Source organism: Barbatula barbatula, assembly GCF_947034865.1.
Source record: "Barbatula barbatula genome assembly, chromosome: 8".
NCBI lineage: Eukaryota > Metazoa > Chordata > Actinopteri > Cypriniformes > Nemacheilidae > Barbatula > Barbatula barbatula.
Window position 1 is genome coordinate 6,721,653 of NC_136771.1, and position 20,460 is coordinate 6,742,112.

Below are 20,460 nucleotides of genomic sequence, written 5' to 3' on the forward strand. Positions count from 1 at the left end.
CTTCGAAAATACTGAAGGTTTTCCCTAAATTCTTCGTCATATCAAATTTTTTATTCATCAGAACAGACAAAATACAACATTTGTATTCCTACTATGGTTGTGGATGATGTCCCAGAACAGAAAATTGCTCAAATTATCCCAAATATCGTTCTCCATGTTCAGGTTTGGAACAACCTGAGGGTGACTAAACGATGACAGAATTGTAATTTTTGGGTGAAGTATCCCTTTAATTGTTCTTGATGGGAACGGGGTATTACCCTCGACAGTGGTACATATGTGTGTTAGGTACGGACACTTCAGTATTGATGTTCCCATTGACATTCCTTTATCTTCCTGTATCTATGCAAGCTAAAATCTTTTTTTAGAAAAGTGCTATCAAAGCAGTTTTTCATCCACTTTCAGGTCTGTTACCAAGCAACCAACACTGCGAGCTGCTGATAAGGTAAAAAAATTGAAAAACAAAACCTGCGAGCTTTTAATTTTAGTGCCGCAGAAATAGAAACTTTAATACATATGGTGGGAAAGTTAAGGCCGATACTATTTGGTAAGTTCACGATAATGTGTCTGCAGAGTCCGGCATTATTCAGCTGAGACTGAAGAAAAGTTTACCACCCTTGCAAAAGAAACAAAAAAAAGCGGTCTGCAGGCGAAGCAGATTTAATTATGAGCGTTTTTTCTTTTAGTTTTTAAATAATTTTGAAGTTAGGACAGCTGTGGGGTTGCCCTAATGTTAAGACCATTTATAGGATATTTTGTCAAGTTAAGATGCTTCTGTAATACCCATTTCCTATCTGTTGTTAAGATAAGATAATGTACTTAGGAAATGCTGTTCTGTAATAGCGTTTGTCCAAAATGAGATCCTAACTGAAATTACCCTGGTTACCGAACAGATAGGATACGATTTTCAAGTTACAATCTTTCTGTAATACGCCCCCTGGTCCACAAGCTCATTTGTCATTACCTTTGTCTGGCTGTTTACAATGCATTTTCACAGATAATTGAAAGATAAAAAAAAGGAAATACCAGTTTGTTCAATTATTGTTGAGCAGTTGTGTTTTTGGACACAGAACATTGCGCGGCATCCTCTCTAAACATTTAAAACGGTCTTAATATTTTACACATGGAAGGGACAGTGCTGAGAAAAAAACAGCTGTATTTGCTACCACTTCCTATCATCTATAGTATCGCTGTAAAAGTATCGCTGTAAAAGTCAAATTAATTATTGAACGTGTTGACTTTGTAACATTTTCTAATACTTGGTCTTCTTAAGCCATGCCATAAATAAATGAAGCATACAGTAATTTATTGTGGAGAAAGGCATATTTTAACATGATGATAACATATCATCTGGTTATATTTGCATATTGTAAAGATATTTTTCACAGATATGGACTTAACAATCCACATAACAATCTCCTCTGCCCAAGCAATATGTATAAATATTTCGAGATTAATAGTATGTGTTATGTTATCTGTGGATAATAAAAACATTTACTCAGGTTATTTTATCGTTGAAAACAGGAACATAATTATATGAATTTGTTTTATAATTTCTTTTCATAAAATCTACGGAGGCACATTTGGCCTATATTTTAGACTCGTCCCGATTAACGTAGTCGTTGGTGGTTATGACAACATGTGGCTGTGGGTTTGAAGCGATTGTCACACACATTATAAATGGCAGATGGTTTAGTAGATATTTTGTTGGAGTCTTCCTTTTGCTGCAGAAATTAGAGATTTAAAAAGCACATTTGAAACCACATAAGGGTAGGGTTTGTTATCTGTTAGTCTGTGTGCATGTTCGTGCATTCTTTCAGTTCGTGGATTCTTGTACACGTTTTGTTTAGATATGGTGTGATTTATAGTTCCGTTACTATTGAATGTCTTTGTTGCATGGCCAGAGGAAATTTAGCCATTCCCTAGGTTTAGGTATAACGCTGCCGCAGTACATTTAGCAAACAAATAGGTTAATGGATTCACAATGTAAGCATTATATGAAGTATGTATCAGTAATGTGGTACTGTGTTATAACACGCCAAACGTATACAGTACGAAATATGTTCTTGACAAAAGACCCCTTTAGACAGGGCTCACATACATTTCCATACAAGGCACACTAACCTTGAAGCATGAGGGGAAAACTGCGGTCCAGACCCTGAGCGTTTGTCTGGAAGATGCGGCCAAAGCCTGGAGACGGGGACCTCAGATGGTGTTGGTTGAGGAAAAGGTTTTCGCATGCTGTCCGTCTTTACTTTCTTCACCTGAAAGATAAAAGAACACGAAGTGAGCGGGACGAAAAAAGGAAGAGACAAAAGTAAAAAGGAGGTAAAATATCACGTCAAGTATAAATAAGCTGAATCAACATGTATCTTACCTTGCTAACTGCTAAAGGCTGTACATGCTGAAAACCGTTTGAATAAGTGGAATAGGTAAAAAACTTCACCCGCACAAGAGCCAGGTCAAATTCGGCTTGACTCATTGCCCCTTTGGTTAAGAACAATGCAGATTGAAGATTTTGCGATAGTTTACTAACCTTCAAAATAACAAAACCTGTTTTTCTTTTACTACTGTTTGCTTAACCAATAAGAACATTACAGCTGACAATAACACAAAGAATCCAGAACAACAGCTATTAGACTTTTTGTGATTCTCGACCTGGCAAGCAGGATTCGGAGGTCTGGATCTACACCGCGTTAAACACAAAATAAGTAGCAAATTCACATAACACAGACTGGAACACAATTAGATTGATCTTAAACCCACTTTGTGTGAGAGTGCAGACCGTAAGTAGTTAAGACTCTGAACACAAACAGCAAAGAGGATGATATTGATCCTGGACATTGATCTGTTAATGTGCTAATGATGCAAATGCAACAGGAAAATCGTTGATTTACCGACTTCCACATTAAATGCGTTGGAGAGACTGATTATAGACTTTAAAGGTGTCAAGCAAAGGCATAGGACATTTGCTGCTTTTATAGCGTTTTTATGCTATACATGCCAGGCACGTGCACACATAAACATCAAAGGGGGCTTGAGCACCTGCCCTTTTCATTCACGAGAAAGGTGCCCTTTTTTCCAGGGAAATTTTTTATGAATATACACATATATGTGTGTGCATGTTTCTGTTTGCGCACAGCTTTAAAATAATCTTAATATCAGATCGGGAAATGTTAAAAGACTGTCATGTCCCTATGCCTTTCTCCCATCACGTCTCTGCGCAGGTGCGCACGACGCACAGTAGTCAGTCAGTGTGTATGGTGAAGCACATATGATCGGCACATCGCAGACAGGCGCAGCACAGGCAGAGAACCGCAGAAGCCCCTCTATTCCAGTTGTTTTTTTCTTGGTGTGCGGTGAGTGATGATAAAACATATTAAGCTACCAGTGCCTCGAATTTACAGCTAATTATCCAAAAGATAAGAGCAAAATATGATGCTTGCTAGTAACTCATGAGCTACCAAGAAATAAGTTAGCTAAAGTTTAGCTTATAGTACACAGCCTTGTACCTCTGGCTCGCGAGAGCCACTTTCCTGCCAACCAAGTTTAGCCCTGACTCTAATAAAACACACCTGAACAAGCATAACCAAGGGCTTAATTCAGCGAGACGTTCAAGTGTAGATTGGTCTGTATGCTTACGGTTTCTCTCACGGTATTTCAACGGACATGTGCCGATCGATCTGCGCACAGCACCGCATGAAGGCCTCGATTAAGCTCCTTCAGGTGTGTTTTAGTTCGTGTCTAAACTCGCCAGAAAAGTGGCAGATCTTGTGAGCCAGATTTGAATAACACAGAGTTAAATGCTATATCATGTCTAACATAATGCAAACCAGGCGATGAGCAATTAAAATTTTTATACATTTGATGCAAGGCATTGCAGATGAATAGGATAAACAAAAATAACTAAAGCACATCACCACAGAACATCCCCATTTATTAGTTAATGACTCATCAATATACCAAGAGTATTTTCCTTTTAAATGTTGTCTGAATATGCATATAGCTGGTTTTGGTTCATTTAAAATAAATGTACAGACGCAAACAGATAGTAGGCTTTTAAACAAACACCTTTATTTGTATTTTTGTAATTTTGCAAAAGAAGAAATTGAATTTAAATTAATGTATAGGGAAATCTCAAAACTGAACAGTACATGAAGTGTCCTGCCTTAAAGGGGTCAAATGACATGATTCAAAACATGATTAACTTGTGTTTACGGTGTTTGAAATGTGTTTTTTACGGTTTAAAAAACATATCCTTTACATACTGTACATTATTGTAGCTTCTCTATGCCCCGCCCATCTAAAAAACGTATTGAAACTAGTAGCATAGAAAACATGTGTACTTTGGCTTAGCTGTTCTTATTCTTGTGATAAAATTGGTGAATGCTAAAGAAGACCACGGTGGTCTCTATTTCAACTGAATCTGTTGATAAATTAAACAACATGAAACAATTTGGTGAGTGTGGGGAATTAAAATAAATTGGTAAGTTAGAGTTGTTTAGAAAAATAAATAAATATGAAAAGTGCCCTTTTTTCCACTTCAGCCCCTGTCCCTTAAAACGTTTGTGCACGTCCCTGATACATGCTGTTTGTTGACACATTCTTACCTTCTTTTTTCTTGGCATGGTGTAAGGGCTGTCTGGACTCAACTCTCTTAATGTCCTGTTATTATCATCCGGAGAGCTTTGAGGGACCTGATGATAAAGCAGCTGGTCAACAATCTTGGTGTGGAGCTTTAAATTCTCTCATTATTTATTCACCCTAGCAGTGACACTTAAAGGTAGTGCCGTCAATCGATTAAAAACATGTATATTAATATAATATTAAATATCTGATTATTCACATATTATGTTCTGGGATTATTCACGATTAATCGCACACAACGTTAGTATTTGAAAAATCTACTTTTACATTCTAATAATTTCACATTTGATCTTCAAATTACTGTAGAAACAACTGATTTCTTTAACAGCATCATTTTATGAATGAAAGCCAACGTTGTGATATCTGAAGTACTGTAACAGATGTCTCTATTAAATTGATTATTTTTATTTATTTTAACATTAATCATAGACCCTCAACAGTATAATTGAGAACTGTCATGTAGGAACAGGTAGGAAATATACATGAACAGAAATTTAATGAAGTTCTCAAACACTCGCAAAAGTCTTTAATGCTAAATTGTAAATTAAATAGGAATTCTCATTAAAGCTACAAAACACATTGAATTCTTCTTTTCTGTTGTTCTTTGATTAACTTAATTAGTGACAGGAGTCACAGCAGCAGGATTTAGAATGCCGCCCCTTTAAGAGCTTTCTCTTTACGCAGATCTGACTCCACTCCCATTTTTACAACTCTTTGAATTTATTTCAGATTTTATTTAACATGTTGAAGTCTATGCTTACCAAAATGCACGCTTGAGTGGTTTAAAACCCTATACATGAATAAGAGCGTGATAATACAATGTAAGGCTGGACAAAGGATGACAAAACAAACGGATGTTGCGTTAAATATTTTTAACGCATTAATCTAAAAAATAAGAATCGCATGCGTTAACGCACTAACTTTGACAGCTCTACTTAAAAGATAAATATGACTCTTTCTGCTGTGGACCACAAAAGTAGATATTTCGTGAAATGTCTTGGTGGTTTTGTGTCCATACAATGGAAGTCAATGGAGCCAAGGTTGTTTTGTTACCAGCATTCCTCAAAATATTTTTGCATGCGAAAGAAAGTCATACATGTCTGGAAGGACATGTTTGGGAGAATTACACTTTTAAGGTGTAATGGTTTTAAAAAGGCAATAAATAAAACACACACTCTTTTGCATGACACACCTGATATTCAAGTAACCTTGTTTTCGGAGGGGGGGTTTGATTAGGCTTGGAATAAGTTTGACACCTGTGCCCTGATATCATGAGCGGAGATGTCAACAGATGTCCCATGTATAAAGTTCTGTTTGGTAATGCTGCTTTTTCCGAAACGAAGTACAGTAACCTGAGTAAGCCAGTGCTTTGCTAAAAGATCTAATTGACCCCTTATGTAACTGGAAACGTCTCCTCTGCAGGAAAGTGTCTTATTTTTCACGAAATGCACAATGTTTTTTTCCATCAGCAATTCGCAGCCTGTTTCAACCTCTGTCTATTAGACTGTTCTTCAACATGCCTTATCTGGTCAAACTCTGTTTACATAAACATGTGGTGCTGGCTAAACAGAGGACTTTCAATAGTTCGGGCTTTCAGTGCTAACACTGCATTCGTTGGTATGTGTTAAGCACTTCCTCGGCTGAGATATTTCAAGAAGGTGAATGATGGCGAAATAGTTGAGATTACGAATGAAATGCCGACGCATTGCAGATCAACCAACTTCTGGTTAAGAGAAGAAAGGTTGATAATATGAATACAAGTTCATGCTGTTGTGCTTATTAATACTGTAATTCATCTTTTCATAATAAATTTTTTAGGTTATTTATGACCTTTTTATACATTTATTTATTTTTGACACACAAAATTGAATGACTTCATAAATATCCAAATAAACGAGAGTATGTTTATCAAGATGAACAAAACATGAGGATTAATGATTCTTTAATGAATCTTACCTTCTTTTTCCTTGGGGTGGGTATAGAGGTGTCCGGACTGAACTGTGTTTTTCTTGGAGAGTTTGTCTTTTCAACTGGAGTGCATTGTGCAGCCTAACAAAACAACAAGCGTTCAGCCAACAATCTTTATATCATACAAGATCCATCACATTTCAACAGAATGTCAACTTAAGCAAGGCTAGAGAGAGTTGCATAATTTTTGTGTGCATTTAAGATCAGAGGTTAACCCTTTTTGTTAAAGAAGCACCCTTAGACAAAGACCTACAATCTACAGAAAAAATATTATTGTTATGAAAACGTCATGCCAGTAATTTAAGAGGGTCACAGTTCCCACTGGTTCATAGAGTGAACATACACAAACACAAGACCAAGCCCGTCTCCAGCAGACATGCAAACACCGTGCACCCTGGTTCTGAGCACGTACGCATGATCGCCATCATAGAAACCATACTGACAACAATTTAGAGTTCAATTCAGTATTTAATTAAACCGTGTTCATTTTTGAAAACTATTCTCTAAATACAGAAAAACAGGAAGAACTTTTGCTAATGTTGACCAGCAATTCAACTTGCCATTTACTGTGGAAACAATGGCTACGACTTTAAATGTCTTAAAATGTGTACAAGATACTAAAAATGTGTTCTTTATTTTTTTAAACAAAAAATGAGCACATGAGCAAACACATCCTGTAGTCCACAATAACACCTTTTGTGTTATCCTCAGGGGTGTAACTTTAATACTTCATCGGAAAGACAAATACATCACAAACTGGGGCCTTTAACTGGAATTAAGGTCACAAGAATCTGATCCAAAGTCAGCAAGAAGGGTACACCGAGAGTTATCCGAACTCCTTTTGAAAAATCGGCTTTGAGTCACTTGAGACCTGCATCATTCGGCTCACGCTATAAGTTAAGTCTTATGATCTGTAGCTTAGTGTTGTTAGAAGTGTTTCTGAAATGCTACGTCATTAGAACTTCCCATGGTTCACTCCGTACACTTAAAAGTGCATATGTCTGTGGAAACACACCCGCATCTTTCTCTGTCACCTGCTTCACTGATACTCTCGCCCCTACCTTCATCTTCTTGAGATTTGAAGCGTTTGCCTCCAGAACCGAAGAGTAGGCTGACATGTCTGTGTTTTCAACGTTTGTGATGGCCTCCTGGGAACAGAACAAAACATTCAGAGATTTCCAATGACATCACCTGTACCCACTGACTACAGCAACAAAACATATATGCAACGTATGTGTCGTCTGATGGTGGACAAACTCTTGACATCCACATGAGCACTTGGAAAGTTAAAGCACATGTGGTTAGTGCTACTGTTTTCCAGGTCAAAGGTTGTCAAGGACCTGGTGTAATGAACTGTATATATACTGCATATGCTCTAATGATTTACTTCATGGCATCGCATTGAGGATACCGTCAACAGAATGACAGTGGAGTGGTACTTCATAACAGAGTAAAGTGTTATTGTCTACACTTACTTTGACAACAATGATGTCGTAATATTCTTCTTGGGTTTGACTTTTCTCAGCCGCAGATTTGAAGATGGTACTGTAGTTCTGGATCAGCTTGGTCATAATATTATTACAAATATTTTGTTCATGTATACCATCGAAACCAGACGACACGCTGAGGGGAAAACACAAACAAATATGAAAACGTGAGCCCTTCTCCAGCCCAATAATGAATAAATATACAGCAGGATCTGAGCCAAAGTGAACTGAGATTAATCAAAACAGAACAAAGCACAACAAAAAACGAATTAAAATTAAATTAAACGAATCAAAACGAAATGAAACTAAACTAATTCAAACAAATCAAGACGAAATTCAACTAAACGAATCTAATCGCATACATAAACAATCACTGGATGATTTAAAAAATAAAGTGAGCCGTTCTTCAGCCCTTGCTGATAAGGAATAAATATACGGCTCAGGATCTGAGCCAAGGTGAAACGAAACAAAACGAAGCGAATCAAAACAGAACTTATCAAAATAAAACGAAACGAAACAAATCAAAACGAAACTAATCAAGACAAAAAACTAAAGGCAAAACACAAACATTACACCTGAGCAAACAGATATTTACATTGACCGAGGGAAAACATCATTTATGGGAATTTATGTAGTGTAAATAACACTCAGGTTTATTGAAATTTTTACATGAACCTAATTTACTCCAGGAAAGCACAACCACCAAATAAAGAAATGGTCTCAAGATAAAAAGTGATAAAGAGTACAGTAAACGCTGCTACTGTTAGGGGTCACGGAGTGCTTCCCTGACAGCTGTATTTGTGGTTTAATTATTTGTGACAAAGAGAACATGCTGTACAGAGAAACAGGAGAGGTATGTGCCTATAAAGGGCAACGGTTTTGCCACTTCCACTAAAGTTCTGGGCTAAAGTTACAATCACCACACATTTACTCATGCTAAGTTGTCAAACACATGCTGAGGTGTCCGGGATTCCCTGGAACGGGCCGGTTGATGTATTAATAGTGACCGTGTTACTCATCTGTCAGCGAGCAGACATAAGCGCACAAGCCGCCATTTCGAATCTGACAATAAAAACTAATGTTGAGTAAGTTAAGGGGACAGTGCACCTGAAGGTTTATGATCTTTTACATAAATCTCATGCTGTTCAGAACCCATGTGACTTCTCTTTTCTGTGGAGACAGTAAAGTATTTACTTAAAATGTGTGCTTATAGAAAAAATAACACTGAAATTCATCAAAATATCTTCTTTTAGGTTACACAGAAAATGAAAAAGCCTTATGTATTTGGACAACATTTTTGTTTTTGGCCCATTTAAAGAAATAGTTTACCTTCGAAATGAAATTTCTGTTATTATTTACACACACTCTTGTCATTTCAAACCTGTAAGACGTTCTGTCTTCGGCAGAACACAAAAGGAGGTAGTTTGAAATATGCTGGTAACAGAAAACCGTTGGTCCCCATTGACTTGCATTTTGTGTCCATACAATAGAAGTCAATGGGGACAAATGGTTTTTGGTTACCAACATTTTTCAAAATATCTTCTTTGTGTTTTGCAGAAGAAAGAAAATCACTCAGGTTTAAAATGACAACTTAGTAAATGATGACCGAATTTTCATTTTGAAGGTGAACTGTTCCTTTAATGAATTTGTTATTGGTATTTGTAACATATCTCAATAAACTAATAAAACGTAATACTTGAATACAAGCATGTTGCTTTGGATAAAGCGTCTGCCAAAATCCCAAAAGGTGAGAAATGTGTCACATAGTTTCACCTGCAGGTAGGTAAAGCAGAATTTACTGTATGAATGTTATGCATTGTAGAGGCAGATCGAGGTTGTTATTCCTCAGAATGATTCACTTATGAAAAATCAGCCTTGGAGTTTCTGGGCCTGGAAATAACATTGTAACCTTGTCATTTAAGACCATAGAAAGCATGCAAGAGATATTTGTGCTAGTTCTTACATGAGCCAGCTAGACTTTGGCCCCCTCTATTGGACTGGAAATCCGTGACAATGGTAAAACAGAAACAGTCTTTACGACTGACAGAACGATCAGTTACCTGTTTTTTGTTTTGCAGAACACATAAATAGCCCTGCTGTGAGATAAACTATACCTAATGAAGTATTACAAGCAATCTATCTATTAATAAGATGTCATTAAAATTTCCATGTATCAAATTATTTATAACACTATACATCATCACTCATTGGGAGCACATTTAAAGTATGCACTTGTGCTGTGGCATGGTCGGGTCGTGTAAGGTGTGTCTCAGAAACCCAAGCACCGGGCGTTCAGCGTTAAACCGACAGCCAATCGGAGGCCAGAGAGAGAACATGATACCCAGATTCCATAACGTAAAAGGAAAATGATCGGCAATGATTACATTTACATTTTATGCATTTGGCTGACGCTTTTATTCAAAGCGACTTACCTACACAATGTCCTATACATTTTGTTTATAACTATGTGCAATCCTCTGGGATCGAAATCCACGACCTTGGCATTGTTTACGCCATGCTCTTACCACTGAGCTACAGAAAAGCTAGAACAGTGTGAACAATGATGCGTGTGCTATAGCGTAATTACATCTTGTGTGTTATTGTGACTCACTGAAAGACGTTGGGCCCGAACACGGTGGCCAGGTTGGTCGCGGTCATACGGTTATGGGCATGTTCCTGTTCTACCTTTAACAGGAAGTGGCATAGGTACTGCAAAAGTGAGTAGTGAATCTCCGGTAGCTTGCGCAGGAGCTCGCACACGTCCGTACAGAATTCATCTTCACTGCGTTCTGTGAAAATAACAGAGAAACATGATAAAGCTGCTATGAAATATAATTTTTTTCAATCAAATCTGGAAATGGAGACAGAGATTATTTGTATTGTTGGTAAATGTGGAAGAGAATAAAGCTGACACAGGAAAGAGAATTAGGGGAAGGGTGGTTGCTATGGTGTATGTGTGCGTGTGAAGTGGCAAGTCCCTAGACAGCCTTTAAAAGTGAAGGGACAGAATTGCAATGGCGCATGCGCTGCATGTCTCTTTGACAGCTACCGGTGGAGTTATAGAACCACAAAGGTCATGTTATGCTAGATTTCATTATCTCATTTTGTATCGTTTTAATGTAAATATAGATTAACCCTTTTAAAAGTCAGATCAAGGCTGCTAGTCAAAAAAAACTTTAGAAACTAGACAAAAACTTGGGATGGATTTCAGTTGAGAACACGAAGTCCAAGAATCCATCGGGGCGAGATTTATCACACATAGCAAAATGTGACAAATTGCTGTGCAACTCTATCCGCAAGAGTAAATTTAAAAAAGTTTTTTTAATCCATGTTTTTCTGACATCCATCTGCGAAGGATATATAGCAGGGGTATTCAATTAAAGTTCCAAGAGGTCGGGTCTTTATATTTTCTTTCAAACGGAGGTCCTTACAATATGTTTTTTGAAAGAAATAAACATTTAATCAATATATACAGTTGGATGTACTGTATTAAAGAAATAATCTTTTATCACGCCATTTATTTTATCCACAATATGTATGTATTGTAGGCTCTGTGGCTTTAGGGGAATGACCTCTTAATAGAAGTCTGATAATGAATAATTGTAAATAAAAAAAACTACTGACAACATGCAAACAGCAAATATAAAGTAACAATTAAAATGTTCTCATCATAAACAGAAACAAAGCTGTTTACTAAATTAGACTTTCCGTGTCATTCATACCAGAACTACTTCTAAATAATTTCCCAATTAAAACGTTACTTGTGAAAACCCAGTAAAAGTCCTTCATAAAATCATCCTATAGAACATTCTGTGAACAATATCTTCAATATTGACTGAATAATGCCAAATTCTTAGCAAAATGAATGCTTGAAATTAATCTATGATACTTGTTATCAAATAATCAATTTGATTATGAAACTTTATCTTGGGTTTTCACCGGGTCACAAATGTTTACCTGCTGATCAATAACGCTAACGCTAAATGTAGATAAAAACAATATGGTTAATACAATATCACAAATCTGGTCGAAGGCTGGAGGAGACATACAGTAAACAGTAAACAGACTGACAGATAAAAAGTGCTTTAATGTTTGCTGCATTTAGTTTACTGTTGTGTGTCCATTTACCTCATCTACATGTCTGCACTAATGTTTTTAAAGGGGTGGTGCAACAGTGTGTTAGGGGTGGTTTTTAAAGGGGTGACAGTGCAAACAGACTTGTTTACAGTGTTAAACGTGCTGTCTTCTCATGCATAACATGGTCAACTTGTCAAAACACGAGTTGGACATATTACGTAGTATTTCTGTGCTCGATACAATCCCCGAGTGTTCGTACAGGTTTCGAAAAAGATTTTTTCGGACATGAAAAGTTGTTACGTAACAACTTTTCTTAGTCCCTTTTTGGATAATTCTCCTGAAAAATCATGCCCACGCATCAACCATGTAGAGCAGGAGAAGGAGCATGCACACAAGTCACTTTGTTCGCGAGGTTCAGCTGTGTTGTTTGTTCGCTGCATTTGCGTGATGAATGTTATATAAACGGTGGATATCACGCTGGATTTGGAGATCGTTTGAAACTGATATATGGAGCAGAGGTCCCAGCGCTAAACAATTATGGACATGAACCGCATGGGGCACTTGGCAATGTCTGTGCATGTGCTTTAGTTCCGCATCCTCCCCCCCCACACGTGTCGCATGTTTTCGGAAATAATCGTACAGCTGTATCTGTCTTTTATAAATGTGATCAAACTAAAGACTGCAGATTTTTCAAGGGTGCGATACTATTCTCAAGATTAACATGAGATCTAGAGAAACTGTCTGAGTTGGGGCCGCTTCAATGTCTTTGGTGGGAGAAAGCAGCATGCGAGGAGCGGAAAGGGTTAAAATTAAGCCTGTTTGGAGCTAGATAAAGATATTCGATTATATAGCGGCAAAATATAAATTACATAAATGTTCCTCAGAGCATGTGTGATTCTCCGTTGTGTAGACGCGTGGCTCAATTTAAACAACCAAAATAGTGAAAAGTTTTTAAATGGTTTATTAGACTATGTCTCGCAGTCCGGATGGAACGAAGCAAGGGTCCGGATCCGTACTGCGGTCCGCCAATTGAGAATGACTGATATATAGTGTGTCACATACCACAAAGGGAGGGAAAACGGCATCATTGAGAATGGAGAAAGACAAAATAAAAACAAGCAGCGCCAAATCTGAAGCACAAACTGTGTTTTTTTTAAGACTTCCCACATACTGGGCTGTTTATTAATACCCAGTTATCCTTTGAAACTAAAACGAAATGCATCAAATGAGATAACCTCTCTAAATATCACAGACGTCAGCAAATGATGAGACAAAATCAGACTTCTAATGCACTTTATGGCTTTCAGCCAGCCAAAAAGGTTGTTTATCAAATATGTAATATTTAATGCAGATCGCAAACTAAAATCTCTCCTGGAACGTCTCAGCTGGTGTGAAATAACACAGATTTTCTAAATGGCAGTGATGGGTGTATATGCATGATATATGGTCTGTATAAACAGAAACCGCAGGCAAAGGCTCTGCATGTCACTGACTTGTGTATATCAACTTGACTCATGAGCTAAAGATGGAACCAACCGTCACTTTGACACAAATATTTTCACTAAACCTCTGCCCTACTTTTAAGACTTGCATGTTATAGTTACAGCATGATACATAGATACATTAAATACGTAAGATATACTCATTACTCGTTGTTTATTTTCAACGAAACACAAGTGCAAAAATAGTGTAAAGGAGGTTCACCTTGAAAAAGCTGAATGAGATGATTGTGAATGGAGGGATGGATGAGACCTTCAGGTAGGTCCCTCAAAAACAGCTTCAGTAAACTAGCTACTGCAAAGGTGTCCGCTTCCTTACACAGGTCAACTTCCTCTCCAGCATCAAACCTCTGTCGCAGGTTTTCTACTGTCCGGACGCTGCCGTTGACTCGGAACAGACCCTCCTGATGAAGACCTGAGAGATAAAAGACAGATAAGAGGTCCAACTTCATTAGATCGAACAAGTCAATCTGTGTCACCTTAGATCAAATGTTGAATTTAGATAAATATGGGGAGGTATACAAGACTTAAATTGAATAAAATAACTCATTTACAAAGTCATATAAATAGTCACAACATTGCTATGTTATAGGTTAGAGGTCCAATGCACAGGCGTGTTGGGCTGAAATGTCATAGCGCCATCCAGTGGAAAACAATAGTTATTATCTTTTGTAGGCTTCAGGTTGTTGTCAATCCCTGCGTTCCAATTCCCCTACTTGTACTATGCCTAATATTAGGTACTGTTTTTGTGTTGGAATAGAAGGTACTTTTGAGTGCATGGCAAAAGATGCTCACCCTGGGACATACTAACAGGAGGCGGAAGTGGCCTATAAACGACACACACATCAGAATCAACTCTTCTTTACATTAACGTTTTTAATAGTTCATGTTCATTATGAATTCATTAATGTAAGGTTTACTGTATACTTATATTTGTTAATTTAGTCATCAGTTATATAATATATTAAAGCAGTGGAGCGTCATAAAACTCCGCCTACTAGTAGTGAGTTGTGGGTAATATCAGCCGTTAAGAGTGTGCATCATTCTGCACTTCCATTCTACTGGAAGTAGTAGACCATCCAGGAATCTTTGGAATACTATTTTCAACATACTACGATTTGGGACACTCTACTTTCGAATACTATTAGGACGAATAGCTGATTGGAACGTAGCGCCAATAATAACTGTCAATATATCAAATAGTTTAACATACATTTGAAAATTGAAAGAATTGTTAATATATTACTAATATTCACATATTTAATAATACATAGGTAAATTCAGCTTTCCATGTATGGAAAAATATAGGCACTTCATGAATATGAAAATGTATTCTTTAATATACAGCATTATATTTTACAGTATGTACCCATACATTTAATAAGGGAGATGACAGTCATACCATCCACTGACTGAATCACATTCTCAGGATCTTAAAAGACTTGAAGACTTTTTGGTTTTGCAAACTTATTTTGTAAACTTTCAAGCAAACCTTTCTCTATTTCTCTATTCTATTCTTCTCTCTTTTATTTGGGTTGACCTTGAACCAGTAAGTCAATAGTCTGCAGTAATAAGCAGTTTCCTAGTAGTGCACTAAAGCAGTAAAAAGAGTGACTTGATGTTCCAAGACAACCTGTATGATTGGCCGGCAGAAAAATGGAGTCTGTGCCAGTTCACATTGACTTAAGCCAGACAAAAGCATCCACAGTTTTCCATATTAATTATTGCAAATGTAGTTAAATAAAGCATATTTCACACCATAAACCAGAACAGAACTCATTTGTTACTATAGAACATTCTGCCCCACCCCTAAAAACAATCATAAATGCATGTAAATCATACAAAGACATGGCCCATTGCCCTTTAACAATTATATTAGATACCTGATGACTGTAAACAGCAGGTCGGGATATGCTGGTGTTATAAGTTGCTCTCTCTGGTTACATTTTTAAATTCTTTATCACCATCATCTTATCACATTTCCTTGCACCAACAGTGTAAAATCTAACACCTTAGAAACCCTAATCCGAGTGCAGAGCCTCATCCATATTCATCCTTCACTCACCATGCTTCTCAAGGTACTCTACCATGCTCCGGACCATCACAGGAACCCCATCCTTGACAAGCCCCAGATCCTTGAGTTCCAGCAGGGAAACTCCGAAAATCTTCTTGCCCCCCGCGGCAGGACTTGCCGTAGAGGGTTTAAGGATGGGAAACTTGACCATCTTCTTCACGTCCTCCTTAATCTGGACCGTTGCCTTGTTGTGCTTGGAAAAACAGAAGAGAAAAGAGCAATCAACCACATCCACTGTTTTGACGGGCTGCATCGCGAAGACCCCCTTTCAGCGCCCTTAAAGACAACCATGAAGACTTCTCCCACTGCCAGTGTTGGTGAAACTGACAGCTACAGGAAGCTGTCTAGTGTGTGTTTATGTCTACGTCATGGAGGGTTGCCATGCACCTGTAACCAGGTTATAAAAAACACAGTAACACACACACACACACACACTTTTAAGCTGGCAGGGTGACAGTACAGCATGCAACTCAGCTGTTACTGCAGAACATGTTGGTCTAGAAGAGGACATTTGTAAATGTTATGAATTCAGGAGGTAATAATGATAGGGCGCACAAATATTGACACTTCTGTCACAAAAGTCAACATTAGGATTGTGAAAACGCTACGGAAGGTGTACGCGGACAAACTATGAGCGGGTTTAGTGTTTTTTTTGTCTGGTTCCTAGAATGCGCTTTATGCCGTTTGAACATTAATAGTAGGCCTATAGATTGACATCCAAATGTAAAATACCAAATGCTACGAAGCCGTTGTTTAGTCTAAGCTCGCGCTGATCGCATTTTACATGCACGAGCCATTTTCATTCCGATGGATTTTGACTACCTGAGCGCGCGATCGATTAAAAACGCGCTTTTTCTGTTCGAAAACGCCCGGAGCGCCGCGCTGCTCTTTCGGTTGACTCCGTGTTTTTATCGTTCACCCCATGGGAAGAAAACTTAAGTCATTCCCACGAAATACGTTTTCTGTATCGGTTCAAGTTAACCGTGTGGACTCTTAATACAACACCGAAACGGAATGTTTGCTGTTTATTCTGATCGAGCATGATTCAGGCAAACCCACCAGTCATAGACCATCGTCCGATTTCCACCGTAACATCGTTTTCGCGAAATCTGTAGTGTTTTTGCCTTTGTCATGTATAACAGAAATTGTTTGTTCTTTCGTGTTTCTCTCGCGCTTTTACTAAATACCAAATCGCGATAAGACGACGGCCAGTGGCCTCGACCAATAAACGACTTCTTATAAGACTACATCGACTTGATTGGCAGGAACAGAAACGTTCTTCTGATTTGATACGCTTTTCTTGCCTCGTTTGCGTAACTGTGTGTTCACATTGAGCGCGAATGAGGCGTCAAAAACGCGCTATTCGCGAGTAGTTGGACGCTTGAACATTTTGTGTTTACTCGCTTCATTCGCGTCATTCGCGCGTGAAATTCGCGTCATTCGCGTCATTCGCGCCGCCTCATTCGCGCTATTCGCGCCGCCGCAAGCGCGTCTATCGCGTCTTTGCATTGACTTAACATGTAAATCACTCGCGGCGCTCGGTGTGAACACACAGTAAGTCGTCTCCCTAATATTCCTGGACAGTTGTGAAAATATACCTTATATGCTGTATCTTCTTTATACTAATAACATTTAATTTCTTACATTAATTTATTTATTCTGATGTAAACTCGAATAAATGGCTGGTGCCACAGGTTTTACACACAGAGAAACATAAGTCAGCTTTTTTATTACTTATAAATACTGAAGCCCATTTTCTGCTGCAACTTAACTGAAACACTTTTAATGAAGCGGTGCATCGTCACAGTCTTTCTTCGCTTAATCAAAGTCTTTCTTGTTTCACACAAACAATACCGCACAACATCAAAGCAAAGCTCATCCTCTGTGCTGTCACAAACACACGGACTCACACAAATGAGACAAGAGCACAAGAGTGGATTGTATTCAGGGGTTGTTAGCGGCCCTTCACTAAATGAGAAGGGTTTGCCTGCTCATTCTGTGCAGAGTGTTGTGATCAGAGGTGTCTTTTTAATCTGGATGTCCTGTACCAAATATCCTCTCAGCAAAGCAAGACTACATACATTAAAACACATACACTTGTCATATCCACTGAAATACATATAGGTCGGCAAGGATATATCAAATATTGATTGCATATATATTTCAATAGCGGGGAAATGTACAATATGGAGGATGATAACGAGGGAATAACTTGAGAATAACGAGGATCTGTAAGAATTTATGGGTGAAATATACGTGATAAATGAGTTTATGTCTATACAGAGCACATCAAATGTAAGTAAAATGTCTACTTTATGGTTTTGGAGAATAAAATGTCAAAATTGGGTTGAAATAATGTTACAATTGCCATTCAGTGTGACACAATATTTATGTACAAATTGAAACAACATGCTTATTCTGACGTGTACATATTAAAACACATACAAGAATAAGGGAGCATATACCATGTTATTGTGCTTTAAATGACTGAAAATTCTTATTGACAAATTTAAAAGAATGTTAAATTACAACTAATTAGCATTTGGGGTGAAAGTTATTAGTCTTAAATTGATTTTTGTGATAAATATGCCTGACAAGATTGATACACTGAATGGCATTATAGTGGGGGTATTCTGTAAATCATGGAAAAATTGATAAAATGATATATTTTTTATGATCGTTACAACAATTTAAAACAGTATTACACTTATTGTTCTTATGCTTAAACCTATTTTCGTCTTTGACCCATATATGCTTTAACATTAATCCATTAAGCCAAGCACTAAGCAAGACCATTGTTACTGACACTTTTAGAATATTAAGAAATGTGTCACTAAATACAAATCGTATACGTCGATTTCGGTACCCCACTGTATAAATTCAGACTTATTTTTTCCAGATAAGGAATTTATATAAAACACCTAAATTAAGTAATTGGCATGACAGATACATTCAACCTAAGAATTTTGGGTTAAGAACATAAGCCTGTCTGAGCTACTACACTCATGAGAGACCTACAGGAGCAGATGTCCGAGAAATCTCCCCCAAACCCCACACACGTACATCACACAAGTACTTTAACAAACAATGTTCTGGTAATTCAAAGTCAAAAACGGTGTGCTGCTAGTTTCCACTGAGGTACAGACAGACAATGTTCCGTAATTACATGATAACCCCTCTCATTTGACTGTTGAAGGAAGTCAGCATGGCTCTTCAAACCCCAAACCCTCCCCCTCAGATCACAAGTGCTTGTAATTACTTTACAAATGACCAGATTGCACTTTTAAAAATAAAGGTTACTTGGTTACGCTACCTTTAACATCAACAGAACTTGTGTATTGCATCAAATTCTTTGTACAGTGGAAAAAGGTCCCTCAAACTAAGTAATAAAGAATTGTGTGTTGATTAAAAAGTTGAGTATGGAGCAATAAATGGTTAATCTAGCATTTTAAAGATGAATTTGTCACTTATTTTCAGTCGTGTTCAAATTGTTGACTGCAAATGATGTGTTTTAACATATGTTTTCTAAATTTGCAAACTCCATCTCAGTTGGGTGAGAAGCGAGTCTTAACACGTTCATTCATGCCTCACTCACTCACGTTCTGTGGGTGGTCCTGTAAGCAACCAGTTATAACGGTGAGACATATTAGCAACAGCTGCAGAAAACCCCCAGTAATGTATAGTAGAAATTCATCATTCACACTTAATCTTTATTGAACCAAAATATTGTTGGTTTATGAATCAAGTTTTTCCATTCCTTGAGCTACCAGAAAGTTGTTGGAAGAGAGAGATGTTGTCATTTCCATCTGACCCAAGTGGGAAGAAATGACATCAACCCATCTTTAAATCACCTTTAAGCCCAGTCAAGACACATCGAGATATGAAGGGTCTTCATAATAATGAGTGTAAACACTCACAGACTGTTTCTGACGGACTGTCTTTAAGGCCCGGCTGAGCCGAGTCCCTCTCCCTTATAAGGAATCATCTGCAAGCATTTTTTTGTACTTACACAGATGGTTATAGCTCCAGCCCCCATTCTCCTTCTAGGAAGAGCCTGAAATTAAAGAATGATGAATTCTTCAAAGTTCTGCTCCTTTCTACATCTCATTATCAAGTCCACAGGTCTGCATGTGTTGAGTAGTCCATCTTTGCTCCACGTGAGCAGACAGCAACATAGCTGTAAACTTTAGAGGCAAAAAAGAGAAGTCAGTCTCCCTCTCCTACTCAGAGGAGTTCGGTGACTCCTCACTGAATGAAATCTGAGCCCTGCACTCGGATTGGCCGGTCTCGCGAGTCAGGTGACCAGCCCGCTCAAACCTTTGAAAGTCTCTCCACATGGGGCAAATGAGGGGAGCTCACCAATTCACAGCTTTTTAGGGTTGTTTTCAGGGGACTTTGTTTTTTATGCTAAATGGAACTTTTGCATTTACATTTATTCATTTGTGTCAACACTTTTTTTTATGTAAACTTCATTTAAAAATGATTTCTATGCACATGCTGTTACTGAATTAATAAGTGATACTTGTGGGCAACAGCACTTTGGAATATGTGACTGTGTTTGATTTAATTCCAGGTTTTCACATATATATATAAATACGCTGTACTTCAAAACTACGGACACATCCACCACTCTCTGTTGTTACTATTTTCACATTTTAAAATAGTTTTGAGTTATGCATTATTACCCATTGTTTATTTTGCCTCAAGTTGT

General features: G+C 37.7%; 1 protein-coding gene across 7 annotated transcripts in view; it reads right to left on the bottom strand.

The window, feature by feature from the left end:
* The window catches only part of fam13a (family with sequence similarity 13 member A), a 42,275-nt gene extending 22,272 nt beyond the window's left edge, over positions 1–20,003 (bottom strand). For 3 of the 7 annotated variants that reach the window (XM_079461431.1, XM_079461429.1, XM_079461426.1), the window contains exons 1-9: positions 19,759–20,003; positions 15,741–15,942; positions 13,881–14,090; positions 10,711–10,888; positions 8,088–8,235; positions 7,674–7,760; positions 6,601–6,693; positions 4,608–4,694; positions 2,122–2,261 (exon numbers count right to left, since the gene is read on the bottom strand). In XM_079461431.1, the coding sequence (XP_079317557.1) occupies positions 2,122–2,261; positions 4,608–4,694; positions 6,601–6,693; positions 7,674–7,760; positions 8,088–8,235; positions 10,711–10,888; positions 13,881–14,090; positions 15,741–15,942; positions 19,759–19,785 (1,172 nt within the window). In that variant the 5' untranslated portion in view covers positions 19,786–20,003. Of the gene's footprint in view, positions 1–2,121; positions 2,262–4,607; positions 4,695–6,600; positions 6,694–7,673; positions 7,761–8,087; positions 8,236–10,710; positions 10,889–13,880; positions 14,091–15,740; positions 16,056–19,758 lie in introns of those variants that run through there. The other 4 variants (XM_079461425.1, XM_079461428.1, XM_079461427.1 and 1 more) reach the window with 4 other exon arrangements.
* Between the last annotated feature and the right edge of the window lie 457 nt (positions 20,004–20,460).